The sequence below is a fragment of the Cydia amplana genome, chromosome 17 (genome assembly GCF_948474715.1).
Source record: "Cydia amplana chromosome 17, ilCydAmpl1.1, whole genome shotgun sequence".
Lineage (NCBI taxonomy): Eukaryota > Metazoa > Arthropoda > Insecta > Lepidoptera > Tortricidae > Cydia > Cydia amplana.
Window position 1 is genome coordinate 6244694 of NC_086085.1, and position 12259 is coordinate 6256952.

Below are 12259 nucleotides of genomic sequence, written 5' to 3' on the forward strand. Positions count from 1 at the left end.
TAATTAAATAGCAGTCCACTTTGCACGTCGCATAGGTTTTCTTGGAAATCTTCAATTTAAACATAATATTATTTCTTATGAATTCCATATAAAAAAAAAAAAATATTGACCTCACATCGACTCATTAGAATTTTGTTCCTTGACATCCCTTCTTTGGTACTAACAAATTAATTTATTCAAAACCATAAAATTACCACCAGATTACATAAATTATGTAATGCTATTCAAAGAACTAACCGAAAGAAATACATTCCATTCTTTTTCCTTGCTTTATCATTGTTATTTTTACATATTTTAACGGCACATTTCGTAATTGTTGACAACTTCACATTTGAGCGTTTCAAACAAGACTAAACGAAAAAGTAATGCATGATCTGTTTTGACATCACTTTTGTGGGGCCATTTTTGGCGGCTGATTGGGTATCCAGTTCTTTATACTATATCAATGCCTACAAGGAAAATTAATGGGTAACGACGTACCTAATAAAAGTTTTATAATTTGTAATTCGCATCCATGGAACTTATTTTCATTTCATAACAATAATTTTAACCATAAGTAGGTATATTCTAAAAGCAACCGAACTGCGAAAATACAGACGCAAAGTGTAAAATTAAGGTTGTTTATTTGAGACCGTGACAGCCACAACAATGTTCTGATTATTGACATGGTATAATAATATACTCCGCCTGGTACTCTCTTCCGAGATTCGCGAATGACCTAACTGTCACTTGCCTACGTCATCATGCTGTTTATAGGTTCTCAAACTTTAAAATGTGGGAGAATTTTAACCAACGGTGAAAATTATTTTAACGGCATTAATTTTAAGTTATTCATGTAGAAACATAGTAAAATAAAACAAATCTATACTGCACTTTTCACTCCTACTCTTACAGTTCCGAATAGAGCAGCCAACCATTTTCGTAACAAAACATTAAAATTACCAAGCTTACGACGTGAAAAGTTTGGAAAACACTGCGACTGCTGACACTGAGCGAGAAGGAAATAACAATTAACACGCGTTCGACAAGGACGGTCGGTCAGGGACAAAATGGCGGATTGTCAAATGTGACAGCGCTATCCTGTGCTGCCAGTAGTGTAAACAGAATTACCCGAACGTCTGAAATTTCTTTCGAGAATCGGAAGATATTGCTAACGAATAATTAAAAATGACGTGTTATTGTAAAATTTAAGATAAAATACATATAAATGAAAATTATTAAATTATGAAGAAATAAATTAACTTATTAACCATAGATATAATGTACCCATGTAACATGTTATGTTGAAATAAAGTGGCAATATTATTGTGACGTAGGCAAGTGACACTCTGGGAAGAGAAGACCATGTTTTATTAGACCATGGATTATTGACAAATAGTTCAAGTTTATCTCTAGAAGTCTAGGCAACTGGGCGGGTCTAGAATTCAGCTCGTTATCAAACCTGAGATGTTTACGTACACCGCCCATATGCAAAATAGCTATTAAAATAAGTAAGTAAGTAAGTACTTACTTAATAGCTATTAATATACTTGGTCAACCAGATCTTGACAGTAGAAAAAGGCGGAAAATTTGAAAAATGTAGGCGCGAAGGGATATCGTCCCATAGAAAATTAGAATTTCGCGCCTTTTTTTACTGACAAGATTTGGTTGACCAGCTATAATTGATTTAGCATCATCGTTCTACTTGATTATTCCAAGAGAAGTGTGTGAAGCTGAAAATCAAAATTACATTACAGATATAGTGCATTATTGTTTTCCATCGTATTTTCTCGGAAACGTTAGTATTAGTCATGCTACTTCAGTCAACCTCAGTACTTTTTGTACCGAGACTGACTGAAATAGCAAGACACGTTCGTACGTTTCCGTGAAAATACGATGGAAATAATGATGCACTGGCAACTTTTGATAGGATGATTATTGATTGCAAATACGATATGAATATTAAATAGTGAGAGTTTCAAATCTATATTTTAAAGTATTATTTTGATAGATTGACCTTTATTATAAACAATCTACATATAAAAACACAGCCTTTATCTATTGGCAACTTTTTGACTTTGACATAACGTATATAAGCGCCGATTTGATTTTTTTTTTCATTACATTTAGATGAAATTTGGTTGGTTTGAAGAGCTCCTGATTCTGGGCGGAATAAATACGAAATAACATCTTGTCCCTAATTTTCAGTTAATAGTGCCAAATTTTAAGTTATTAGTGTGGACGATGGTGTATAGTAGAAATGATTTAAGATGAACATTTGTATTGTTACAACATCTGTTCAAATATCGACTCTATTAACTGGTCAAAAAGATTTAAACTGTAAATTGTAACCATACATAACCGATTAGTAACGCTTATTTTGTTTGGTTTCATTGAAATTGCTGCGATTATACTTGCTTTCAATTTCAAGAGTCCACGCGTTCTCAAACTTTGTTTAATCGTAAAGCTTTGGAAAGTTGGAACAATAGAGTGCTTTCTATTTCAAAAGAGCTAAGCTAGGTCGGCCATAAATGATATTGCTTTTAGTAATTCAGGCCACGCTTCGAGATTAGTGTTGTTAATTGCTAGAGTAAAAAGATAATCATAATCTTTATTTGTCTTTTTGTTGCGAGTACCTATCGAGTTTCTAAGAATCGATTTCATGGAATTGATTGGTTGCTGATGGTTACTGCTTAGAGATAGAAATGCGGAAATTTATAAAATATTGAGCTTGTTTTTACTTTACAGCGATAAATGAGTGTTATATGTGCTCAGCAAATTTCAAATAAGTAATAATAGTTGAGAGAGAGTTAGATAATCTCAAAAATAATTACCTATTTAAAGTATATCGAGGTCCATAGACTAGGAATCCTCTAGACTGAGCATAGTAACGCTACCCCCTCTGCTACTTATACGGTAGTTTTACTCCATCTTCGAGTCAATCCCGCTCACCTCGTCCCCCCGCACCCCCGTATTTTTGGCAGCATCGGTTTCATTAAATAATTGCTCTAAACTCAGTCTAGAGGATTCCTAGTCTATGTTGAGGTCCCTGTACCCAAGAACAAATAATAATTTTAGAATGAAAGTATGCTCCACACTATATAAGGTTCCGTCACACAGGCGCGTTTTCCGGGCGGGGCGTAGCGGGCACACCGCTTTTACATATAAAACGCTCACGCCCCGCCTGGAAAACACGCCTGTGTGACGGAACCTTAATTGTATATTAATTAGGTAGGTTTATCTCAATAATAAGAAAATAATAATGAAATTAGAATATGATAAAGGTACACATATTAACTATTTACATATAAACACACACACATACACAGTTTATAAAGCTACTTATACCTACTACTTTTCAATCTTTTCATATTCTTCCCGAATATTGTTAATACAGTTTGGAAGCCACTCTGACCTGGCTTTAGCTGTCAAACATGAATTTTGTCAGACTATGAGATAAGATAAGATAAAAGATAGTTTATTCAAGGAGGCATAATTACAATGCGCTTATGAACGTCAAATAAAGCTACATGCACCGGCTCCAACCCTACACCTCTGCCCCGAGAAGATTTAAATCCCCCCTCAATTGGAGGAGGGTTTCCCAATATGGGACCGGCAACAGATGACTTCTGTACGTCGTATATTATTATTTATTATAGTATATTCTGTACTACATACACACATGGGAGTGGCAAAGCAATAGAAACCGATTGCCTAGTTTTAAGGTAGTTTTAAAACGTCTCAGAATAAAGGGGAGCCGTACGAGCTCCGATTTCCCTGAGAATTTTTCGAGGCGCCTCAACTGGTATGTAATGAACTAATGAAGTTATGAACCGACGTATGAAAAGGCTAGGCACAGTAACCTCGTCGTCGATTAATGCCTCTGCTTTTTGTGCTGAGATTTATTCACAGCTACCGTCAGTCGTTATAAGCACGCAATGCACACTTTCCATTATTTTTTTATTTTTATGTTGTGTTAATATACACATCTGCTTATTGATAGATACATTAGTGCATTCAAATAGAGTTTTTAAAGGGTTTCAAGATATATTTTATTTCGTCAAATCAAAATTACATCATTCGGAGATTAGTACAAGTAAATAAAATGGAATTTGTCGCCCATTTTGTAGATTTTTCATTGACTTAATTTTTTTTTATTCAATTATATTATTTAATTCATTTAAAACAAAAAAGCTCTATAATGCACCTACCGGTATTGTATTAACTCAAAAGTGTCTGCACTAATACTATTAAAACTTAATTTAACTTATTTTTGAGCCCGTTATACATGGATAGTACCTAGGTACAAATCTTATGATAGCCGAGGTATTTTTGAAGATATTTAGCATGTCTCGATTTTTTTTATATTGCCAGAATTTGATAGTTAGGTATTAAACATCCTGTATTTTTTTCCTCTGTCTGTACCTACATTTATTTAAAACCTTGCAGATGTTTGTCAAAATGACTATGTGCCACTATTTTAGACTTTATCACATTAACATCAAGGTACACTTTACATTTCATTTAATAACCATTAGACGAAGGGGTTAAAAGGTTAACGGTAGCTTCATACGTGTTTCCTGCCGTAATGTAGGAACTTAATGACACCCTTTTTGTCGAAGCCAGTTCAAACGTTACATACACTCATCCACAATGTTAATTGACAATTGGTAGACCTTATTTCAAAGATATAAGGTCCATCGATGATTAGTTAAGAGTGTTGCTGTTTGCACGTCCGTGTCAAACGCAACCTTCCTCATATGTAAGTACTTCTAAGCAGTACCAACAAAGACTTACTGATTGTAAAAAAAAGTTGTCTATTAATGAAATCGTGTCCCCGTAATTAACGCCGTTTTAAGTATTTAAGTAAGTAGTTTAAGTAAATATTAATTATTGTGCACCATAAATTTAATACAGAAACACGCATAGGTATGTAAAACAAACATGAAAGCTGACAACAATACACTTGTTTTTGGACAGTCGTGTAAAAATACACTGTAAATGAAATACCTACAAGTTCAAAACTATTATAGGTAGGTATTTATATTGTATAGGTACTCAACTTTTGCATACAGTTACGAGTTACGACATAATGTACGGATCCCTACAGCGCCATCTAGATCAACTGTCAAATTCGAAGCACGAATTTGTCTTTTACTTTACACATCTTATACAGTCAATGAATTTTTAGTAAAATGAAACCAGCTATGGCAGCTATACAGGATACTTACTTCAATGTCTACCGATCAAATTGTGCGTGCTTGTTTCGTTTAAGACATAACTGAAATAATACACACAACTGAAATAGCAGTTACGTTACATCAAGCATTTTAGCAAATACAAATTTAAGTTGGATCCAGTCATTGATATAGTATAAAGAACTGGATACCCAATCAGCCGCCAAAAATGGCCCCACAAAAGTGATGTCAAAACAGATCATGCATTACTTTTTCGTTTAGTCTTGTTTGAAACGCTCAAATGTGAAGTTGTCAACAATTACGAAATGTGCCGTTAAAATATGTAAAAATAACAATGATAAAAAAGGAAAAAGGATGGAATGTATTTCTTTCGGTTAGTTCTTTGGATAGCATTACATAATTTATGTAATCTGGTGGTAATTTTATGGTTTTGAATAAATTAATTTGTTAGTACCAAAGAAGGGATGTCAAGGAACAAAATTCTATTGAGTCGATGTGAGGTCAATATTTTTTTATGGAATTCATAAGAAATAATATTATGTTTAAATTGAAGATTTCCAAGAAAACCTATGCGACGTGCAAAGTGGACTGCTATTTAATTATAGCAAGAGATAGGGGTGATGCAGTTTTAAACAAGGCAAAACGGCACTTGTGTGTTTGGCCCATTTCCCTGTTTCCGACATATACACCACCAATAAGGGCTTATATCGACTAACTGTAAATGCTAAACCTGTCGGAACACAATGACAACCACAGGATTTTTTTTTTATAAAGTATAGGTAGACTTTATAAAAAAAATCCAATCAGTATCTAAATGTCCCCGTGCACCCGTGCTATGAGTAAATGTAGATCTTAAATACACAGTTATTTAATAAGTAGAATTTATTTCAAGGAAATTAGTATTTAAAGACGTATACTTACGAATTAAAAATTTAATTTGTTTGAATTTGAACCACGAATTAATTTTATTTGAGCTCCCGATTAAATTAAATTTGTTTTATTTATTACTTCAATTTTAATATTTTCCTGTACAGTAATACATATTAAAGTGTACCAAAGTGACTCCATTCGTTCATTATTCTCGTTTGACGTTGTTTGACGTAAATACGTTACGTTTAGTGCCATCACGGTATTTTAACAGTGTTGGTACTTATGTTTGCAAATTTGACACTTAATGCTTACGACATTAAGCTCTTTTCTGTACGAAACATTTATCTTGACTCAAAATTTACGTAAGCGTTTTTATCATCAATGCAAATGATGCGAAACGTCATTGGGATCCACATTTCTTGACGTTTTTGTTCTGCTTTGTGTGTCTATTTCTTTTATATTAAGTCAGTGGATCCAGTGTATAGGTACGTTACGTAAAATGTTAACATACGGTAGAAGTTAAATAAGACATAAAATCTCTACAGACCTTGCAATAAATCGCATGCGATTTAAGATAATTCGCTTACGTCGTTAATCGTTAACGGATTTATTTTATTTTGTAACCTTCTCATAACTGTGTTCTATGCAAATAAATTCTTTGAATCTTTAATTTCCGATGCCGATAAGTAGGTGCACCGAATTCAGTCTATCTATCAAATGCCGCAATGTCACGCAAATCGCAACTATCGCAAGCAATTATCGGTGAGGTGAGTAGAGGCTTAAAGATTATGTCCTGTTTAAGAGTTGTGATTAAAAAAAAATAAAAATAAAAAAAAAAAGATAGTTTATTCAAGTAGGCATAATTACAATGCGCTTATGAACGTCAAATAAAGCTAGGTAGACCGGCTCCAACCCTACACCTCTGCCCCGAGAAGATTTAAATCCCCCCTCAATTGGAGGAGGGTATCCCAATATGGGACCGGCAACAAACTCGGCGGGACACATCTTTTCAAAAATAATTACATCTTATAATTAACATGCATTACGAGAAAATAAGGGAAAAAATACAATTTAAATTACTATAGAATTCATGCAATTATACACATAAGGTGTAATAGAAATTTGATTTAGAAAATATACATATGTACATGGAATCATACAAAATCGTAGCTCTTTCAGAAAACATATCAAATTCTTACAAAAGGAAAAGAAAATAAAGTTATTAAAAGAAATGGGAAAACATATTATATAAATCTGATTGATTATTATTAATTACCAACATATAATATTTGATGTGCTTTCCTGCTTACCTGAGCTGTGTCACCTATAAGTCCTATAACTCTATACATAATACAATGTTTTTAATTGCTACTACTTTTTATTAGTTAGTTTCTGGTTTGGACCATGCATGTTTGTCTGTCAAGTAGTCCTCGACTCTGTAATAAGCTTTTAACATCAATGACTTTTTTAAGTAATTCTTAAGAGCTGGAAAGGGTAATCTTAAAGCATTCTCAGGTAACTTGTTATAAAAATGAATGCATTGCCCAACGAATGACTTTTGTACTTTACGGACACGAAACTTTCTGATAGCAAGCTTATTTCTATTTCTAGTGTTAAAGTTATGGACATCAGAATTCTTAGTGAAGGAGTCTAGATTCTTAATAACATAAATAATACTATCATATATGTATTGGGAAGCTACAGTTAAAATATTAATTTCTTTGAAAAGTTCTCTTAATGATTCACGCGCTCTTAAGTTATATATAGAACGAATGGCTCTCTTTTGTAAGACAAATATAGTCTGTATGTCAGCTGCTTTGCCCCAAACCAGAATACCATATGACATTACACTATGAAAATAACTATAATAAACAAGGCGAGCTGTTTCAACATTAGTCAGTTGTCTAATTCTCCTCACGGCGTAAGCGGCCGAACTTACTTTGTTAGCTAGTGTTCCGATATGAGGACTCCATTGTAGATTCTATAGGTTATAAAGTTTATAAGTAATGAAACATAAGATGCTATAATTATACTAGAGTACTTAAGAGACACATACGAACGAGTAGAAGTTATCTACTCTACTCTCTCTATTCTCGTTGTATTACAATTTTACAACCCCCAAAAACTAGTACATACTAGACATTTAAGGTTTTTTTTGACATCGAAGGTTGGGAGTGGTTTTTTGGCAGCGGTTTCCTGTGACTCTAACTAATCTGCTATCTATTATTAGTGACAAACAAAGGTGTAATTCAGTTAAGTGACGCCAATTGGCATTGAACGAAAATACGGGCTAGTCACACTCGTCACCGTGTCATTGCCGGTACCTCGGCAGGTACTTGGATGACTGACAAGTCCGTCCATAGTTATCGTAGAGTCGTAGACTGATTCATTCATTCATTTCTTTATTTGCATTCAATATACTATACATTATATACAGTACATGAAACCCCCTGGGGTGTGGCAAAAGATAAAATAAAATAAATATTTACAAGAAGTCATGATGTGTCAATAATTATATCAGTTAAAAACAAAAAATAAAATAGTCATAGAGAAACATTAAACCGAAAATAAAAACATGTTTACTATTAAGAGATTAGGAAATGATAATAAAATAAAATATCAAATTAATGTCAAACTAATATATAGAAATATGGTTTAAAAATATGTCATCAATATTATAAGAACAGCCTTTCAGTAAAAACGTTCGTTTCGTACGTTTCGTTTCTTGCGCAAATAAATAGTAAATCGCTACTCGCTCTATTGCCATTGGTGAAACAGCTGCCTAACTGCAATAGCAAGACTAGTATGATACAAATCTGACCCCAACGTACGGAGTAGGAGCAATAAAGGTCCCCTGGGTTATCATATCGCTGACATTTGAATGGGTACTTTGAATGTGTGACATATATGTTTCAGTTCATAATACAAGTAGAATCTTATTGAGTTCCTATCGTAAATGAAGTGAGTACAGGCCCTAATAGCAAACAAATTCAGATTCTTACCATTATTGCCACCAATACTGGAACTCGATCCTTTCTGCCAGATACTGTGTTGTGTTCGCAGGCTGTTTAGTTCCGCTGAAACAATCAGAACCAACAAAATAGAAATTTGAAATGTCAGAATATATTTAAAATTCATTATATATAATCCGTTAAATCAGTACTCAGTGGTTAAGGAACACCTAGATACCTACTTTTTTAGTATAAAGTTTTTATTCACTTTATCTAATTAATTCACTGAGTACTGACCGTAATTTTATTCATAACATAACTACAGTTTGTTTTATGACACTACCAATCAAAAATAATCCGTTAAATTAGTTTTATTTCAATTAGAATCAGTTAAAATATGTAAATCCTAATAGGGATTTGCAGGCCTAATTGGTCTTATTGTGATCTCATTTCAATAACAATCGAAATACTTCAACAGTATTACCATTTGAAATCGTAAGAAAATGACCGATGGGTCAACAACAGAAACTTTTAAACTATACAAATTGGTTTCTTTTGTAGGTACCTACACAAATTTGCAAGCTCTATATTCTAGTCACATACATCATAGTCAAAAGGTGGTCAAAAGTAATAAAAAGTATGTCAACATTTTACCGTTTTAGGGTTAAACAAGCTACATTAACAACAATCAGTGCTATCAAGTTAACAATATGCTGTCCAGTTTAACCAGAGGTTCTACTTAACTGCCTTTTAAGGAGATTCCAGTTAAGTAGATTATTGTCCTTGCATGTGGCAGAGACAGGTAAATATAGACTGCCAATCTTAGTCTTAATAGTGTAGCGTCACTTGCATCGTCTCGTAACTGTTGTGTGCTCATACCCATAGTTTTTATGGTGTTAAGCACATTAAACAGAGGTTAAAGCGGCATGATACAAAACATTTAACAGAGGCCTTACTAACAAAACTTATATCTACAATAATAGTGAGGAAGTTGAGGAACACATTGCATGGAGGCTACCAGTTCTTATTAACACCTTGTCTCGACATGTGGGCTGAACAAAACATTTGACCATTCTCCTTGACTCGCTTACTATGGTGTGGGATGTATGCATTTGAAAGTGTATTGTGTGGGCAGCTACTGTGTTAACTAAAAGACAGATGTTCAAAACAAATTGGGACTTTGCTACTTCATGTTATGCTTGTTTAACTTTTGGTAGTATACCTACATCATTTTTGAGTTGTTGGAATGATTTCTTTCCATTCATTAGATTTCAAATTAAATTGACCGTTTCCTGACATCTTGTCACACAAGGGTTAAACACTAAATTCATAAGATGGTGCATTTTTGGGTAAACCAACTATTTCTTGTCGTTATTCTGTCTTGCCAAGAGACTTAATGTCACATTTTCTAGAGCCAAAATAAAAATATCTAGTGAGAGTATACCTAGCATGGTATAATCTAATGTAGGTGACAATCTAAAATCTTCTATTCATATACCAACTATCAAAATTAAATAGTTTTGTCACAAATGTAGTTCCTGGTTTCATCCAACAATGTAAAGCAATGGAAACTCATGGCCCACTTCATTATGAGTGTTCTATAGCAGCTGACCAACTGTATTCACTCATGCTCTAATTGCAGAAACAATTGAACTTTTGTTGTTACAGTTACTACAATACAGTTAATATTGTTGTTAGTGTTGGTTTCCATAGTCAATGATACATTGACGACAGGTTTCTACAAAAACAAATTTAATTCGTTACCTCGAGTTTCTTGTAAGTCTTTATTCAGTCTTTCATTGGTCATCTTCAAACTCGTTATCTGGTCCAAGAGGTATGTCAGCAGTCTACTGCCAACCTGACTCCCGGACAACCCCGAGCTGTCTTCCGACCCAGAGTCAACCTCTCCATTAGCCGGCCGGGCTATATCAGGCAGTCCTTGCACGCAAGGATCGCTGTATCTCCGCGCGCACTCGTCCTTCTCATTGGTATTCATATCACTATTGGAATTCGTGTCGCCAACTGATGTAACTATAGGCGGTAAGCTCGCGAAGTCTTGGCTGTCTGAGCAATTCTTTGGTTGGAAGTAATTAGTGTTTAATGGGGTGCTGTTCGGCGTGCTGCAGTCCTCGGGCTTCTCGCTGCGACGGCGCGGCCGCGGCCGCTGCACCTGCACGCTCTTGTTGACACTCTGTACGTAACGGTACTCGGGAGGATACAGCGGCATCGCAGGACTGCAATAGGTAGGCGGCGTAGGCAGCGACATTGGCTCCGCGTAACCGAACATGTTAAACCTGCACGGGTCGTAACCCGGCGCGAACTGCGAACCCCAATTCATATTCGGTGTCATAAAAGAATCATAAGTATCCATACTGGGAGTAGACTCCTGTATATGGCACATAGTTTTGTCCAACCATTTAGATAAATATGAACCTTTGCTTCCTCGAGATTTTTTCCGCTTTCCCAGGGGACTGTTTTTATTCGCATTACCGTTCACTTGCACTGGCGTTGAAGCCATTTGATCGCACACAAATAAGCACAAAAAGTTTCTTAACAAAGAAGCACTTGTAACTGTATAATTATTATCTCATCGTTGCCCACACATCGAACCTTGTTTAGTATTCACGACCGAGAAAAAAACAAATAATAAATATTCATCGACCGAGCAGAGGAACGACTAATCCTCGATTCAATTTCGATTGACCAATGACATGAAGTTATTATCGGCTGCTGTCAAAATCTCAAAATGTCAGATTTTTAGACGTTCTTCATTAAATGCTAAACTAAAAGCGTGTTCCCAAACAGGCTATTAAACTACAAATAAAAAATAATCTTGCTAAATCTGATACGTCAATTTTTGAACAATTTCAGCAAAATTTCAGTATTAACACCAAAGAGTAGTATAATTATATAGGAAACTTAACACGGGTTTGTATAAAATAATAATCAGTCAATCAAAAGCACGCTAATAGTAATACATTTTGAAAAAACACCACAATGAATGTTGCCTGACCAAAAAAATATATTCGTACAAATTAAATATCAGATTATGCGTAGTTTGAATCTTCAATCATTTTAATGATCTGTAGCTGTTTAGCATTTTAACAAAGACCGCCAATAAACTCCAACTTGCAATAACTGCGTGTATTTATATAATTCGGTAATAGTACTGCCATCTACTATCATGTTTTTACACTACGCATCGTAGGTTTTGAAAATTATCATTAGATGGCGCTGTTAGACGAATTACGAATACCATAC

General features: G+C 34.4%; 1 protein-coding gene across 1 annotated transcript in view; it reads right to left on the reverse strand.

The window, feature by feature from the left end:
- Positions 1–11692, reverse strand: part of LOC134655710 (uncharacterized) — a 33336-nt gene extending 21644 nt beyond the window's left edge. The window contains exons 1-2 of the mRNA XM_063511170.1: positions 10763–11692; positions 9050–9124 (exon numbers count right to left, since the gene is read on the reverse strand). Of these exons, the coding sequence (XP_063367240.1) occupies positions 9050–9124; positions 10763–11516 (829 nt within the window). The 5' untranslated portion in view covers positions 11517–11692. The remainder of the gene's footprint in view (positions 1–9049; positions 9125–10762) is intronic.
- Positions 11693–12259: the final 567 nt, after the last annotated feature.